This window comes from Vombatus ursinus, unplaced genomic scaffold (genome assembly GCF_900497805.2).
Source record: "Vombatus ursinus unplaced genomic scaffold, bare-nosed wombat genome assembly UNPS02014782.1, whole genome shotgun sequence".
Lineage (NCBI taxonomy): Eukaryota > Metazoa > Chordata > Mammalia > Diprotodontia > Vombatidae > Vombatus > Vombatus ursinus.
In genome coordinates this window covers 4,731,751-4,749,892 of record NW_020954560.1, presented here as the reverse complement: position 1 = coordinate 4,749,892, position 18,142 = coordinate 4,731,751, and the positions used below count along the sequence as shown (strand labels likewise).

Here is an 18,142-nt window from a genome sequence, read left to right as displayed (position 1 = left end):
TTCTTTGAAATGTCTCCTAGGTATGTCTGACTCTGACTGCCAAAAGAATGGCACGCAAGAACTGCCTGGTGAAGAACTTAGAAGCTGTGGAAACACTGGGCTCCACGTCCACCATTTGCTCTGATAAAACTGGAACCCTCACTCAGAATCGAATGACCGTAGCTCACATGTGGTTTGACAATCAAATCCACGAAGCTGACACTACAGAAAACCAGAGCGGTAAGAGAAAGTCATTCCATCAGCAGTGCATGTTCAATCGCCCTAGCTAGGTTTAAAGGCCGTACTCAACTTTGAGGTAGAAAGATAAATCTACATATTTTTTTCTGTCTTAAAAATTTTTTATTTTTAATTTATGGAATAAAACAAGCATTTTCCTAACATCGTGCCATTAGAAAGATGATTGTATGTGAAACTGCAAATCTGTTATGCACAAGTTGCTATTCCTTTTGAATTGTACAAAATTATCATGTAAATTTTTTCTCTCCCCATCTCCCCATAGCCACCATTAGACCATTAGGGGTATGTGTGTATGTAAAATTAAAATAAGTATCTTAAAATAAAGTTGCCCGAAGCTAACAACAGCTTTAATTTATATATTGTCTTACTTGGATTCTAGTGTGTCAATTGAAAAATAACTTTCTGTAGAGTTGCCTGAAATTAGGCTAGTATCCCAAGTCATTCAGAAATTCAGATTATTCCAGGTGGACCTAGAGACTTTTTCAAATGGAGACTTTTTCAGAAGGCCCTAACTAGGAAAATATTGTATTTACTTATTGTAAAGTATTGTGTTTGCTTGTATTTATACCTTTTGGTGTTTACACCAGTTCATTTCTGAATAGCCCACTCGACCCCAACAAATATCCATCCTTTGTAACAAGAGAAAAACAGACCAAATGTGGCTATAGGCAACATTCCATGTGTCCTCTACCACAGAAAGGAAGGGGGTACCTAGTATTTAGAACAGGATTTTTTTTTTTTTAAGTTTCATTTAGATGACTTAATTTTTACCTACATACAGTATCTCTGTCTCTCTTCCTTAGGTGTCTGTTTCGATAAGACTTCAGCTACTTGGCTTGCTCTGTCCAGAATTGCAGGGTTGTGTAACCGTGCTGTGTTTCAGGCTAATCAGGAAAACTTACCTATTCTGAAGGTAAACTGTGAGATGCCAGCATACCTTTTAAGGTTTTGAGCCTTCCTGAAGTAAATTGGGAAGCCTATTTTGAGGGAGTGTGTAGCCTCAAAAGAAGTACTGTCACGGTATTTAATGTCTCAGGTCTAGCTACTTGATGTTACATTGCTTAAAGACCTCAAATAGCTTTTTAATTGGTGGAGGGCAGACCCGCATTTCATTGACCAAGTACGGTGAAATCCTTTCCTATACCTTTAAAAAAGTACTAAGCAAAATCAAAATATTGTAGGAATGGAGACAGTCTCAGTGCAAAAACTTGACTTGAAGATAATTTTTTCCAAAGAAACCTAGCATCAATCCTAAGTATGTATAATAACCTATCAAAGCAACATTGATTTCCCTACTAATAAGGGTAGGAACTTGTCATTTCTTTGGTTTAGGTGAGTAAACACCCTCTCCTGATGCAGGTCAGCCCCCTCCCTACAACTTAGAGCTCTGGAGAGTCTCTTTGGACAGTGAGTCACTCAAGAGTCCAGAATCACTCTAAGACCATCTTTCTGTCTGACCTGCTATGGTTCTTCTTCCCCATTGATATGTAGTATAGTGGAAAGAATACTAGATTTTAGCAGAAGGAATGCTAGAATTGATTGAAAACTTGGGTTGGATTTCCAGCCCAACTAATTCCCTATTGGTATGGCTGTATTTGTAAGAAGGGAAAATTTTAGGCCATAAATTGACCCAGGGCCCTTAGTCTGAAAAGGAGCCCAAAGACCCCCTAGGTACTTTTGACTCCAAACTAAGACTGCCTCTTGGGATTTTAGTAGCTGAGGCTTGTATTTGGGGTAACCACCTGGATTTTAGAGGTAGCCTAGATAATGGAATGATGTCAGTTAGTTAGGGGACAGCTAGGCAATGCAGTGGATAGAGCTCCAAGCCTTCTGACCTCTGACACTTAGTAGCTGTGTGACCCGGGGCAACTCATTTAACCTCTGTTTGCCTCAGTTTCCTTATCTGTAAAATGCAGATAATAATAGCACCTACCTCCCAGAGCTGTTGATTTTCATCAAATGAGATCATAATTGTAAAGCGCTTAGCACAGTGCACAATGTTGTGTTGCCTTATGACACCCCTTATTACAAAGGGGGTTTTTTTCCTCCCCCCTGGCATTAAGTTAATCTTAATTAAGGCTGTTGATCTTCAGATAAACCTTGAGATTCTACTTTTTTCTAGGAAGTGGAAATTTCCTAGACTCTTGACCTTAGAGATCTTTTCGGACACCCTTTGTTATGGAAAGAATTTTCTGGACTAGAGCATTGAGAGGCAAATAATAGTTACCCAGATCACACATGCTGGTGTTTGTACATCAGAGGAATTTGTTAATAGTGAAAACAGCGCAAATTGACTGTTTTTAGTAACTAGAGGTATCTTTGATTAGATGATCCCATCGTTTCAGATTTCTTACTCTTCTCAGACCAGTCAACTTTGGAAAGTTTTCAGCATGCTCATATAAGCATGACCTAATGTCTTTGGTAATAATCTGAAATCTTAGACTTGAATTAAAATGTTGGCTTAGCCATGGAGCTTTTTGGTTATGTTTTGTTTTTTTCTTTTGGCTTAGAGCCTTTAAACCTGGACAGATTTGCATGATTAAGATAATGTTTCAATTACGAGGTCCTTCAGTCTGCCCTTGAACTCTTGCTCACTTATCTGACGTTCAGAGCACTTACAAAAAAAAGCCGTGTGAATTGCACTAGAGTATAGACCAACACTTCCCAGGATGGGATACCTGCAAGTCTGTAGCTAGAAATAGGGTGGATCAAAGATGGAGTGAGAAATTGCCCTAAAGGGATAATGGCACATTACCTTTATAGCTGTCCTACAGCTTTTGAACAGAGAATTGTTCAGATAAGGCCACAGCTGTGAGAATCACAGGAGACTCTACCAGTACAGAGATGTTTCTCCCATTTTCTACCCACCTACATTCCCTGTCCTCCATTTCTCCCAGTACACTAAAACATAATATAATCAGTAATGTGTCTATGAAGATATCTATCTCATTTCTCAAGACTGGCTTACTCAATGCTAAAATCTTTTGATGTCATTAACAGATAATGTCTTTTGTTTGCAGCGGGCAGTTGCTGGAGATGCTTCTGAATCGGCCCTCTTAAAATGCATTGAAGTGTGCTGTGGTTCTGTCAAGGAAATGAGAGACAGATATACCAAAATTGTAGAGATACCCTTCAACTCTACCAACAAGTACCAGGTTAAAGAAGGTTTCTTTGTGTGGGTTGATGCTGGGGATGAGGGCAAAAGGAAGATAGTGGGGGAGGAAGTGTTTTCCATTTCTGCTTTGTAGGAGTAAAATGCCCTTAAAAAAACAAGTTACAGTTAGGTCACTGTGCATTGTCAAGCATTCAGGTTTGCCCTGGTTCAAAAGTATGATGCTTCTAGGCTACGTGGCTTTGAATTTTAATATTGGAAGTTTTTGTTGAAAGTTAGCTTCTTCTTTTAGATGATGATATTTGTTAGGACTTCAGTTTTTTAAGTCTTTGCTTCAGCAATTTTGTAAGGTTTCTAAGTCTACAAGTTTATAATACATCATAAGCCACGTTTGGTTTTCCCCTCCTGCTTGTTGTAGCCCTCATTTAAAAATTTTAAAATTGACCTAATTCAGCCTCTGGTCTCCAGATTGTAATATCTGTACTATTGTGGTTCTATGCCACTACCACCACCACCACCCACCACCTTAATAGTGCATCTTTGATTATTTCATGTGTAGTACTTCCCCTCCCTGTAAGAGGTGCTATAATCTAACTTGGGTTAGGGGATAGGAACCATGATTTCATTGGTACAGAGGAATCAGATTAGCCTCCCCGCTCAGCACCTTCTGCAACAGGTTTTGAGCTGTCTTGGCATACTCAGACATTCCGTGACTTACCTACGGTCACATACTTGGTATATGTCAGACACACAAAGTGGGTCTTGAACCCAGCCTCTCTCCACGCTTCATCTGATTTAACTTGCACAATGCTCTTTCAGCTGTCTATCCATAAGAACCCGAACACATCTGAACCCCGACATCTGTTGGTGATGAAGGGCGCTCCTGAGAGAATCCTGGACCGTTGCAGCTCCATTCTGATGCATGGCAAAGAACAGCAGCTGGACGAGGAACTGAAAGATGCCTTTCAGAATGCCTACCTGGAGCTGGGAGGTCTTGGAGAAAGAGTGCTAGGTAAAGAGATAGGGACAGGATTCCTGTCTTCCCAAGTGTAAACTCCATGAGGGGAAGGAGAGGGGTTCTAGCACCGTGATGTATACCTAGGCAGGTTCAATTATGGTGGCCTTTGGGAAAGTCCTAATGTTGCTCTGTCTCAGAGGTTCAGCCTCTGATGGCTATTTATACATGTTGTGGTGTCCTCTGGCCCGATAAATGGGCCTTCCTTAACTAAGTTCCTTATCGAGAGTAGCAAGAATTCCCAACCTCTGCGGCACGGGTAATCTTCCTTTTTATCTAAAATAAGCAAACACAGACTTACATTTTAAACCCATTCAAAAAATTCTTTCCTGGTGGATGTAGACAAGCAGCTGGTCCCTAAGTGTCCCTTCCTTGGAATTTTATAGCCGGTTATTATGTGTTTTCTGGATTATCCTCACTGAAGAGTCCATCCTGAATGACATCTTCTAATAGTCTCTTGCCTCCCCTCCTGTCCATGAATGAGTGAGCAGAGAAAACAAATATTAAAATGTTGGCCTGAACAAAGCGTAATTGGGTCAGTTCTCTGAGGTAGGTGGGTAGGGTGGACAGAGGGCAACCTTGTCCCCATTTCTGCAGCCAAGGATATTGCTGTGCAGACTACAGAAAAGACCAAAGTGACTTGATTTAGGCCTGGAGCACAAAGATCAGGATTCCAGATGTCTTAACCCCTGGGCTTGGCAGTTCTTAACCTGGGATCCAGATAGATTTCATGGGGTTTGTGAACTTGGATGGGAGAAAAAAAATCACATCACTATTGTCACTAACCTTTGGTTTCATTTTTAATCTTTTTTGAGGGGATGGCAGTTGGAATGGGAGTGGCAATCAGAATTAAGTAATTTGCCCAGAGTCACACAGCTAGTAAGTTTCTGAGGCCTGATTTGAACTCGTCTTCCTGACTTCAGGTCCAGTGCTCTATCCACTGTGCCACCTGGCTGTCCCTTCACTTTTAATGCTATGGGTTTAATATGCAATGCAATTAAAAGCATTATTCTGAAAAAGGCAGAGCATCTACTTCACCAAACTGCCATGACAAGGGGTCCATGACAGAACTGTGTTTGGAGATTGCCATCCCTCCACAGCATCCCATAAATTGGAGCTCCGAAAGGATCTTAGAGCTTCTCTAGTTCTACCTTTCATTTTATATAGAAAAAGAAAACTGAGGCTCCAAGTAAAAATATCCATATCTGGATATGAACCTTGGACCTCTGACTCAATTCAACATTCTTTCCAGACCCTAAAAAAGTGCTGGTGGTCCAAGAAGGTTACCCATTCAGAAGCCTCATAGAGAGGAAACAATTTATGCATCTGTTTGTAGACTGAAGTCACCCAAGGTCTCTTGCTATTAGGCGATTCTTGGGTGAGTCTAAGATTCCTTGGTACTGGTAAGAATCTCCAGTTGCCTCGTTTTCCCTCACAGGCTTTTGTCACCTCTACCTCCCTGATGAACAGTTTCCTGAAGGGTTCCAGTTTGATACGGATGAAGTGAACTTCCCTATAGATAACCTTTGCTTTGTTGGGCTCATCTCCATGATCGATCCTCCCCGGGCTGCTGTCCCCGATGCTGTGGGCAAGTGCAGAAGTGCTGGCATCAAGGTATTTTTCCTCACTTGCTCTCGCTACGTCCACAGCATGGGGTTTAGAGTTACTGTTGTTTTTGTTCTGCGTCCCTGCTATCCACAAAACCTTGAGCATTTTGCTGTAAACAGAGGCATGTGCGCCATTGTGTGAGTTTTTTTCATAGTCTTAGAAGGATAGAGAAGGGAGCAAAAAGTAAACTTTCTAAATTTTGAAATTTTTTTTTTTTTTGGTTAATGCAGGCAGATACACATTTTACATAGTCAGTGTAAGTGTCCAGTTTCAGCATTCTGCCTTCTTTCTCCCACTTTGTATTGGTATTTTCTGTTCTTTCAATTCTTCATTGCTACGATATGGTATTTGATTGTGTTAATGTCCTACAAAGTGGCCATTGATTTCACATTTTGGTGGTGGACCTTCTCTCTCCCCCATCCACCATCCCAAGTAAAGATCCACTACACATGTCTTTGCATGGTTGGTGGGTGAGAAAGTGATAGTGGGGCAGTGTTTCCCCCAGATATACAAACATTGAGCTTTTTAATCTCTTGCTTTTCACTTGTGCTAGTTTAATACGTGTAGCATGTAGTCGAGCTTTCATTTAAAATTTTCATCGCTAGTGGAGTTGAGTAGTTTGTGTGTGATTGTCATTTGGGGTTCTTATGTTTTAGTTTTGCTTCATACTTTTATTAATTCAGGAAATTTCTTTTTTAATAATGTTACTATGCCCCCACCCCCTACTAAATAACCCTTTTGTTTGGTCCCAGCCTCCCTTCACTAATAAACAATTCATTGTAACTTGGAGAGTAATCTGAGGCACTGAGAGACTCAGTGATTTATTTGCCCGTGGTAACACAGCTAGTTATGTATGAGGTTGAAATCAACCCTCCTGTGCCTGACTCCCAACGCCAGCCCGCCGTCCTCTCTGTCAAACCACCTTCTTGGGAACAAAGTACTGCTTTTTCATTGGCCTTTTTGGCCATCACAAGTAGATATTTTCTCATTTGTTCTCTTGACAACTATTAGAAGTGGATTTCTTCCTTTTTTTCTCTTCCCAGGTGATCATGGTCACTGGAGACCATCCAATCACAGCTAAAGCTATTGCAAAAGGTGTAGGCATCATCTCAGAAGGCAACGAGACCGTTGAAGACATTGCTGCCCGTCTCAACATTCCCGTGAGCCAAGTGAATGCCAGGTAACACCAGAAGCTTTTTTGGCTGGGCTGGCTATTTGGTGAAATCAGACTGAATACTCTCTGGTTTCTGCTTCTCTCTGGTTCCAAGCCTTCATACAGCATAACTGAACAATGTCAGGAGTTAGCTCTTTTTTGAGTGAGCATATTAGCAGTTCAGAAAGTCAGGGGTGAGCAGGCTTGCTAAGAGGTTTAGAGGAGAAAGCTTTGCATTCACTAGTTTGCAATCCAGGACGACAGCCACATGGTTAGTTAGTGCAATCTCTTCCCCACCCCCATACGTTCCCAAGGGAACAAACCCTGGGTTTTGGAGCAGTCTCCCAAAAGCAGCTCAAATGTGCTTGAATGTTACCCTGAATTTAGCTGGCAGGACGTCATCATGGGTGCTGTTCCTCAGTTGTTCATTGGAAGTCTCTTTGGGATCGACAAGGGTAACCGGAGGTGTCACCTTCCTAGGTGACATGGGAACCAGCTAAGCCGGTTCATGAGAAATTGACAAGTTTGTTAGAACCTAGCCGGGCAAACTGCCTCCCTTTCTATAAGTCCTGCTTGGGGAGTTGGAGTTGAGGAAAGACAGGGCAACAATTTTTGAAGCAACCTAAGCATTATTTAAAGATAGCAAGGAAAAATACTAGTCTACCACAATAAGAAAGTAAAGTATAATAAAATGGAAGTAGTTACCCATATAACTTTAGCCCTTGAGAGAGTTTGATTTTTCCCTGAAATATTCAGGCAGCTAGTGTAGCATGATGATTGGAGAACTGACTAAAGAATCAGGAAGCCATGTTGTGCTCTGTGTAGTCCTGCTCCTGGTAACTGGGTGACCCTGGACAAAGCACTTACCTTTTGGCTGCCTAGACAGCAGCCCCTGTAAGTTGCTGAGGGCAGTTGCTGGTCTGCATTGATAGATAGAAGGAATTACCTCCCTAGGGAGTTCCTAGGACAAGAGTACCAGTAGCCAAAGCAAGTCAACTTCCTTGAGTTATCTAGAAAGAGAATCACTTGTCTAAGCCCCTTTTGTTTCTAATTTAGGCATGTTCTAAATTAGACAACAGGATCTGGTTAGAACACTTGGTCATTGAGGTATGGGAGTACAAACAGTAAAGGCAAACCACAGGCTAACATTTTTTTTCATGGCTGAAGCCACTCATTTTGTTTTTTGGTTTTTGTTTTTGAGGCAGTTGGGGTTAAGTGACTTGCCCAGAGTCACACAGCTAGTGAGTGTTATGTGTCTAAAGCCGGATTTGAACTCAGGTCCTCCTGACTCTAGGGCCGGTGCTCTATCCACTGTGCTACCTAGCTGCCCCAAGCCCCTCATTTTGTAGAGAAAAGGGATGGGGGCCAAGTGACTTGCCCAGAGTCAAAAAACCAGAAAAGCCATGGCAGGATTATAGAAAACCAAAATTTCCTGTCTCCCAATACATTGTTATTTTCCATGGCACTTTCCATGCTGTCCCCAATCCTTTAAAAATAAATTTTCTGAAACATTTAGCCATCAATACTGATTTTGCTTGGTTCGTTTGTCAGCCTCTTAAATTAGGTCGCATAGCTAAGAAACATCCCAGAAGGTTTGGTTAAAATTCTGGAAGGAGAAGGGATAGCCCTCCTTGGCTGCTAGCATCTAGTGGTCAGTTTGTCCTTTTTTCCCCAGTCAATCTGAATCTTTCCCCCAGAGCTAATCAGTCGTAATCATTTTCTGCATAATAGCTGTGGAATATGGGATAGTGAACCTTGGTTTTACCTATACAAATCAGCCTTTTGGGGGTGGGGGGAGCTGTGGAATGTGTACAGGTGAGCTAATAATTAGTAATAATGTTTCTGTACTGCTTTGGGGTTTGTGAAACACTTCCATACATAATTTTGTTGTAGATACGCACAAATATGTGGTGCATATCACATATTTGCATATCTACAACAAACACAAATATGTGATGTCATCACATTTGTACGTATGCAATAATCCTTTTGTGTATATATATGTATTTAGTTGATATGTTAGGTGTTTGTATGCAACAAATCATGTAGATAGTACATGTAGCTATTTATTGATGCTTAATATTATATTTCTATTTTATAAATATGTGTGTTGTGTGTGTATGTGTGTGTGTGTATATACTTGTCTGTGTATAGGCATTACCCCCATTTTACAGATGAGGGAAGTGAGGCAGAGAGGACTTAAGTGCTGTGTTTGTTTGGAATTCTAGAGATGCTAAGGCCTGTGTCGTGCATGGCAGCGATCTGAAGGACATGACTTCTGAACAGCTGGATGACATCCTAAAGCACCACACCGAGATTGTCTTTGCCAGAACCTCTCCTCAGCAGAAGCTCATTATTGTGGAAGGTTGCCAGAGACAGGTCAGAGAGCAGGCCTTGCAGAACAAGGAGGGAAGGAGGGAGCAGGTAGTTCACAGTGACGTTTCAGGGGCTTTGCCACCTGTGGAAGTCAAATTTCACAGCAACAGTATGGTACCTATGGTGGAATCACTGATAGGTTTTCTTATGGGTTCATCAGGCTTTGCATAGTAGTAAGCAGGGGCTAAAGTATAATGTCTTCTCCTCTCAGCCTGGCGGGGGGGGGAGGGGGGAGGAAAAACACCAAACTAAGAGAGCCAGAAGATGACCTAAGATCCCTTCTAGCCCCAGTGAGCCTGGGATGCTTCTGGTTTATTGATTTCAGAACCGCTGTCAGGAAGTAGAGGAAGAAAGCCTGGTCCAGTACTAGGCTCAATGAGGATTCCTGGACTGGAATTCCTTCTGCCCAGCTGAATCTCTCCCCTTTGAAAATTGACAAGAAGGTGACCCGGGAAACCCATGCCACCACATTCCTAGAGCAGAAATAAAGCTTCACGTTGGCACATTGAGGATGCTAGGAGAGTAACGGATAAGCAAGAGACCAATTTTGATTACCTCCTCCCCCACCTAGTAGGTACCCAGTCCCACCAAGGTGAAGCATCTCCTTCATTAATGCTTTCCTTTTCTCTGGACAGGGTGCTATTGTAGCTGTGACTGGGGATGGTGTGAACGATTCTCCTGCCCTTAAGAAAGCAGACATTGGGGTCGCTATGGGTATTTCTGGCTCCGATGTGTCCAAGCAGGCTGCTGATATGATCCTTCTCGATGATAACTTTGCGTCTATTGTGACTGGAGTCGAAGAAGGTACAGGAAACCCTGATGCTCCTGGCATCGTGCTACAAATCTTCCCTAATCAAAAAAATGCTTCATTTTGATGCCTCTATTTTGCACCTTTTGGGGGGGGGGGGGCTAGTTAATGGGGCTTTTTAATGAATGGTCTTGCTTTTCCTAGGTCGACTGATCTTTGATAACCTGAAAAAATCCATTGCATATACACTGACTAGTAACATTCCAGAAATCACCCCTTTCCTCATCTTTATCATCGCAAATATCCCTCTGCCCTTGGGGACTGTCACCATTCTCTGCATTGACTTGGGCACTGACATGGTGAGTTCAGGTGACAGCTTCCACGTAGTACATAGCAAACATTTTGTTCCTGGCAAGTGTTACATCATGGGGGGGGGGGTGCGCTGGTATTGTCCTTGCCCATTGCAGGGAAATGTCCAGATTATCCTCATAGCTCCTCCATAGGGAAAAGAATGTGCTTAGTCACATAAGCCGGGGGGCTCAATAATGTCCCTCCATCCTCATTTTTCATAGAATCCTTGTTGGAAAGGACCTTAGAGGTCATCTACTCCATTTCTATTTTTAGTTGAGTACGTGTTTTAAATACCTCCATCCCAAAGGGAGAGCACGGGAGAAACACTTTGTATCGTGAAACCTTTCCCTTGATGTCTTTCATGTTATCAGTGACACCTTTTTATCAGATAGCAGGGCATCTTTCTCCTTTACAAACTATGTCAGGTAACCAGACATTGCATCATCTCATTCTTAGAATAACTTAAACCAGGTTGGGACAGTGAGGTTACCTTAGCCTTTCAAAGCTCAAGAAAAATACACAGCACCTCTTTGGCATGCCCTGTGCTAGTCACAGCCGGAATCATGAAAGCCTTCTGTCTTTCTTCTAAGGTGCCAGCTATTTCCCTGGCTTACGAGCAAGCTGAGAGTGACATCATGAAGAGACAACCTAGAAATCCTAAAACTGACAAACTGGTGAATGAGCGGCTGATTAGCATGGCCTACGGACAGATTGGTAAGCAGCAAACAACATGTCTGTGCTGGTGCCAAGCACCCCGTTTTTAGAGGGGAAGAGATAGACTAGCTTTGAGCCAAGACTTCGGTGTTATAAAGCCTTATAGAATCCCTTCCCTTCCTTATCTCAGAAAGTGTCTCAAGATTAATATTTAATTCTTGCCAAGTCACTTTTAGAAGAGTTTTGGGTTTTTACTCCATTTGGTATTTCCTGGGGTGAGATCATGCCTTTCTCGAAAATTGAGGACAACCTAACCTCATGAAGCACAGGAAAGGAGGACTTCTATCTCCCGGCATCCAGAGGAGCAGTCTTCAAATAACAAGCTTTAGTCTGAATTGGACCTTAGGCTTTCAGTGAATGCTAGAGATTAGTTTCAAAGCCTGGAGAATTTGGTTGGTCAGGTTGTGAGAGATGAGAATCCTGAACTAAGAACTGAAAGACAGAAAGGTTTCTCTCTCTCTCTCTCTCTCTCTCTCTCTCTCTCTCTCTCTCTCTCTCTCTCTCTCTCTCACACGCACACGCACACACACACACACACACACACACACACACACACACACACACACCCCGCCACCTTTAAAGCCCCCAACCACCACCACCAAGGGAAAAAATAGGAAGGTAGTATTTCTGGTGACAACTCACAGACATGAAATAGACTCATAGTAGTGGAATGGTTAAATCAATTAAAATTTAGTAAGCACTGGGGATAACAAAGGCAAGAAGCAGTCTTGTGGAGGAACAGCATGCAAATAACTGCACAAACAAGGTACCTACATGATAAATTGGAAATTGACAGAGGGAAGGTGTTATCATTAAAGGGAATCGGGAAAGGCTTCTTTGTGTGGGAATTTAGCTGGGACTTAAGGAAGCTCCAGAAGCCTGGACAGAGAGGGTAAGCATTCCTCCAGCATGGAGGATAGCCCCTGAAAATGCCTGGAATAAGGAGGTGTGAAGTGTTGAAGGATTTGATCCAGCTTGGAAAGGTCAGCTCACTCATGCTCAAGGCAAAAAGTGAGTCATGTAGTGTAAATAGCCGCCTACAGAGAACAACTTTGTTCTTGTGAAATCACCCAGGACTGAGCTATTTCTACCTTCTTTGGGGGGTGGGGAGTTCTCACCATAACTCTTAACACGCTTTTTGGATAAGTCCTGAAGTACTAGTTGGCATATTAGTGGACAAGTCAAGTGACCACTACATCGTCTGAAAATAGATTTGTCTGGAATGGCAATTTGGTATAATGAAAAGAAGGGTGGGTCAATAAAAGTCCAGGTGTAGCTCACTCATTAAGAAGAGAACCTCATTTCCTTATTTCCTCATCTCTGGAAGAGCAGTAATCCCCCATCAAACCTCAGGGCTACAGTGGCAGTCACCTAAGTTAATACTCATTGTGTAAAAGTGCTACCACCATTGTGAAGCACCAAGTGGGTATGGTATTCACAGAGCATGTTATTCTCCTTCCTCAGGTATGATCCAAGCTCTTGGAGGCTTCTTTACATATTTTGTGATTCTGGCAGAGAATGGTTTCCTACCCTCAGGCCTATTAGGGATCCGAGTGGACTGGGATGACAGATGGATGAATGATGTAGAAGACAGCTATGGCCAGCAGTGGGTAAGACCTCTTGCATGGCTTTCCTGAGCCTAGGGGAAGGTGAAGAAGGGCAAAGGTGGCTCATGTGTGTTTCAACATGTGTTTTTGTCTCCCTCTCTTCTTTAGACCTACGAACAGAGGAAAATAGTGGAGTTCACTTGCCACACAGCCTTCTTCGTCAGTATTGTGGTGGTGCAGTGGGCTGACTTGATCATTTGTAAAACCAGGAGGAATTCAGTCTTCCAGCAGGGAATGAAGTAAGTAACACATGCTCAAAAGTCCTAGCTGAAAGGAGAGCTCTAGTATAAAGTACCTCGCTGGAACACAGCCTTTTGCTGGTGCTGAGTCATCCTCTGGGGACATCAGGATAAGAGAATCTTTTTCATGACAACTGAGCCATCTTCCTACCAGGCCTATCCCCTCTTCACATCTCAGACATCATAGCTTAAAGGTTTAAGGGAGCAGCTAGCATAGCCCTCTGTGCTTGGGCACAGCCTTAGACACAAAGGCCGAAGTGATCTGGACCACTGGTCTCGAGCATTCTCCTGCCAATGACTAGCTGCTTCATTGTCCACTCTTCCATCATGCCTCCTTATCTCTAAGATGAGGCATCAGGAAGGGAAAAGTTTTCTAAGGTACCTTACTGCAGTGAAAAAAAAGTCTAGAAAGGAACCTGGAGTAGTTGAGGGAAAGCTCTGCATTTGGAGTTTGAGGTATTTTCTTGTTGTCTTCCCAACCCCATTCAATTTTTTTTCTCTCTCCAGAAACAAAATTTTAATATTTGGCCTCTTTGAAGAAACTGCCCTTGCTGCCTTCCTTTCATACTGTCCTGGGATGGGTGTTGCCCTAAGGATGTATCCCCTCAAGTAAGTACTAGACTCAGTTGATGGCTACAAAAAAATTTACGCTTTGAGATATAGCCCCTTTGGCGATTACTTTCAGAATTTCTGGAAGTTTTTCCAGGTGTGCTTGCAAATGTTAGTTGTCAGGTCTACCAACCCAGAGGTTGATGTGGTCTCAACAAAACTACATTGATTTTGGGTGTGGCCTAGGCTGAGACTTAAAATAGTCTCTGAGGCCTCCTCACTTAGAACTTGGGAATGATTGATTACACAGGACTGATAGCCACTCTTTGGGCCACCCATGTTCCCTAAACAGAAAATCAGGTTTTCCCTGAACATCTGTGTGCCAGCGGAAGCAGAGCACCATTTTAAGCTCCTTGAACCGGAGGCTCTCTAATCTGGTACATTTTTAACCTTTGACCAAAATGGAGGCACACCTAGATTATCAGCCAGTACGAATGCAATTCCTAGTGGAGTGGTATTGGAGGAGTGCAAAACTAAGTATAAAGGCATTTTGCTGTTCTTAACTCCCAAAGAACTAGGAGAGCTTCCTATGGGAAATCAACAGCAGTGGAATCTGTGGTCTTTGTTAGACCACACTGCACTGGAGTGGGGAACCCAATAGCACGTCCCTATTAGAGATCAGTCTCTGCTTAATCTTTTAGTCATTCCATTTGTACTAGCACGGGAAAGGAGTCATACTTTTCAGAAATTATAAAAATCGTCTCTGACATTATAGTTTCAAAACCCTCCTTCAAGGTCCTTCACTTTCACTTTATTAATGTTGCTAAGGGAGACCATGGATGAGTCACTTAACTGTAAAATAGAGGCTAGAAAATAAAAATTAGGCTGTAAAATACCTAGAATTTCAAATGTGTGTGTGATCACTAGGCCATATTAATGTCAGCTGTCCTTAACTATGCTGTCACTGATCAACTGTTTTTATCACCACAATGTATAGTTCTCCAGCATTTACATAAAATTGGACTCCTTTGGCTGGGATCTGTGTAGAGGAGAAAGAGACATTCATTTAAAACTTGGCCAGGATTTTGTCCAGGGACAGGGTTTGCTGCTGGGACCAAGTAAGGGTTTGGTAGCAGTCTCCAACTAATGAGCTGGAGAACCAGCCCATCTGCCACTCCACACACAGACACACACACACACACACACACACACACACACCCACCAAATTTTCCCATATCATCAAATGTCTCCTATGTCTTTCGGCATCTCCAGACTTCAGATTTGGATTCCATTATCAGTCAGTCAGTAAACATTTAATGAATGCCTACTAGGTGCCAGGCACTCTGATTAGCACCGGGGATACAAATAGAAAGAAAGCCCGTCCTTCAGTGCTACGTCCCTTGAGGCTACTGTGATTAGGGTTGACTGGGCCATAGGTCCAAAGTTCAGAAGGCCAGCAGATGAAGCAAGTAATTGTTCAGCTTCCAGCAAAAAATTTTTAATGGAATCGCCACAAAATTAGCAACAGAAAGTATGCCCAAATCTCTTCCCATCATGCAGAATAAACCAAAAAAAGAATAAAACCAAACAGGGCTAAATAAACCCTGTGACCTGATTTCCTTTAGTGAAATTCTTTTAGGCCTGAGGCATGTGGCTCACTGCTTATTTCCGTTAGTTCTTCTATTTGACCCTATCTCAATGTGACTCTTTGTTGTGTGTTGTTGTGTGTATCCAGGATTGTGGTTAGGGTGTCCTTCTGAGGAAGGATTTCATCATTGCTTGACAGAGGCACATGACTTCTGTCTTACTCACTTCCTCTCTCTTAGAGCATATGTAACTTATTTCATTCTATTTCTAGACCAACATGGTGGTTCTGTGCCTTCCCTTACTCTCTTCTTATCTTTGTGTATGATGAAGTCAGAAAGCTCATCATCAGAAGGAGCCCTGGTGGTAAGGACATCATTATTATGATGGGGGAGTGGGAGGCAGGTGGTAGCATCTTGGATTTGCCTTTAAAAGGTCTGTGTTCTCTCAACACAAAGACCTGCGAATCTTTTTCGAATTGCTGTGAAAGCAATTCGAGGGTGTTTAGTGGGAACCAGTCCCAACCCTTGCTCATAAGGATGTCTAAGCACAACCGAATTCTTAAGTGCTTTTTCATCCATAGGGATGTTCAGAATCCAGTAGCATCCACTGGCTTTGAAATGCAAAGTAACTATAAAGCAAAATTTGATAGCTGTCAGAATTCACAATTACCTACTCAGCCTACACCCTATTTCCAGAGAAAGCTCATTATTTTGAAATGACGTTTGGCAGTGAGATTAAGATTGCACTCTGAATTTGTGGGGGGAAACTTCATCCCTAAAGCTTAGTTTTGCTTATTTATGCTGATAATCCTCTATTCTTTGTGGTTTGTTTTCACTTAACAAGAGTTCTAAATCAGATAGCTAACATGACTTTTTTCCTTCTTTTTTACCCACTCCCGTGTACGTGTGTGTCTGTGCCTGTTTTCTCCTGTACTTTTCTAGGCTGGGTGGAGAAAGAAACCTACTACTAGTCTCCCTGTACTGCATGTCGTGGGCCATTCCACATATTCTGCATCCATCACCACCTCTTTGTGTAATTCAGTCTTGGAATTCAGAATTTTACCCTGGTAGGAAAGAACCAAAGCATGTGGGGAAAGCAAATGTGTCCTGGAATGAAGCATGTAGATATGGGGGGGAGGGGGGATGGGGCTGCCTGTATACATCCGTCTATGGGAAGGTTTTTATGTGCCTTTTTGTTTTTGTAAAAAAGGAAAAACCGGAAAGACTGAAAGAATACATTTTATATCTGGATTTTTACAATAAAGATGGATTATAACTGAATCATTTCTGTGTGTTTTTTTATTTTTTAGGGGTGGGGGGAGAGATTCCTGCTTTTGGCACAAATACTTAAGATTTGGAGTTGGCTTACTTTGTCTTGGATAGATGGATGGGTTCACTTGACCCCGTTTTTGGTTGTCATCTTTGTCTTAAGAGACACGGGCTCATTTGTTCCTTTAAATCCATTCAGTCTTATAGGAGTGAAATTCCTATTTAGTATGCAGCTCATGTAGCCCCGAAAGTAAATTTTTGGAAGGCATTTCCAAATCTGAATAGCCTGGAATATCTACCACATTATTGACTTTTTCCCTTAAATCCTTATAGGCCTTGGATTAAGGACAATTCACTATGGATTCCAATCTCCCAAGGGTTTTTATCATTGATGTGATTGTTTTTAAGCAGAACAGGCAAATCAGTAGACACTTATTAAGCACCTACTATATGCTGGGTACTGTACTGAGTGCTGGAACTAGCTATGTTTGTCATTGTCTGATCTCTGGTTAGCAGCACACTTGACCAGATTATGTAAGTAACTTCTGATAGAAACTTCACTGAAATCATTAAGAAACATCTGCTTCCTTGACAGAAGAATCCTAGTTAGAGAATCCCTTTGGACTATGACCCAGTCAGAATACCTTAGGACATTAGGCACACTAGGAAAGTGGTAATCCATGTTTCCCAGTTGGAGTAAAATAGAACCAGTATTCTGATTCCTGACTTCCCAAGCATCTAGGTAGGATCCATTCTGTGTCACCTTTCTTCCCTAGGAATTGTTAAGAGTTTCTAACGAAAAGTAACCAGGCCTTGTTGGCAAGAGTGCCCAAGATTAGGTATACGATGTGTTCATACCAGGAATGACTGTCATGCCCTTACTGGAATGCATGCAACTGAGGGTTTTTTAGTTGTCACAGAGAAGGAACCTCGTTTCTGGTACATACACTGCCCGCCACAGAACACTTCCCATTATCATTTTCTACATAGGCAAAGGTGACTTTCAAAGAATGCCTTTTATTCAGGGACTACACTCTGCCTTATGCAAGAAAGAAATCAGATGAAACTAAGCTTTAATTACACCTAGAAAAAGAAACTCATTCTTTCAACAGGTGCTGTGACCACCGGACTCAAGAGTTTAGGGCAGGGGTGATTTGCTCTGTGAAGTTTGGATTCATTCAAAGGGCGGCACTTGAGGACCCAGAGGGCCACATGTGGCCTCAAGGTCGCAGGTTCCCCCACCCCTGGCTTAAGGCATAGGCAGAAATAACACAGAGGGCACAAGAAGAACACAGAATGTAAAATGTGTCCTTACAAAGTAGAGATCACTTCCATTTGGACAGAGCATTACGCATTGCACTATGCTAAGTACTGTGGATACAAATGTAAGCAAGACAGTCCCTACCCTCAAGGAGCTTACATTTTAATGACTATAGCTAACTATGTTATGTTCTATTTTTAATAGTATATGTATATAAAGTATTAAAAATTACATACTATAAAAATGGTATCTACTATGTACCAGGCACTATGCTAAGCGCTTTTGTAACTATTATCCTATCCCCATGTTAAATTGGA

At 42.2% G+C, this 18,142-nt stretch overlaps 1 protein-coding gene across 1 annotated transcript in view; it reads left to right on the top strand.

Annotated features, from left to right (window-relative positions):
• Positions 1-16,576, top strand: part of ATP1A1 (ATPase Na+/K+ transporting subunit alpha 1) — a 35,401-nt gene extending 18,825 nt beyond the window's left edge. Inside the window, exons 9-23 of the mRNA XM_027866685.1 lie at positions 21-219; positions 1,041-1,150; positions 3,258-3,392; positions 4,169-4,361; positions 5,803-5,978; positions 7,016-7,152; positions 9,354-9,504; positions 10,137-10,305; positions 10,454-10,608; positions 11,191-11,314; positions 12,779-12,924; positions 13,030-13,160; positions 13,668-13,769; positions 15,568-15,659; positions 16,238-16,576. Coding sequence (XP_027722486.1) covers positions 21-219; positions 1,041-1,150; positions 3,258-3,392; positions 4,169-4,361; positions 5,803-5,978; positions 7,016-7,152; positions 9,354-9,504; positions 10,137-10,305; positions 10,454-10,608; positions 11,191-11,314; positions 12,779-12,924; positions 13,030-13,160; positions 13,668-13,769; positions 15,568-15,659; positions 16,238-16,266 — 2,049 coding nt within the window. The 3' untranslated portion in view covers positions 16,267-16,576. The remainder of the gene's footprint in view (positions 1-20; positions 220-1,040; positions 1,151-3,257; positions 3,393-4,168; positions 4,362-5,802; positions 5,979-7,015; positions 7,153-9,353; positions 9,505-10,136; positions 10,306-10,453; positions 10,609-11,190; positions 11,315-12,778; positions 12,925-13,029; positions 13,161-13,667; positions 13,770-15,567; positions 15,660-16,237) is intronic.
• The last annotated feature ends 1,566 nt before the right edge of the window (positions 16,577-18,142 follow it).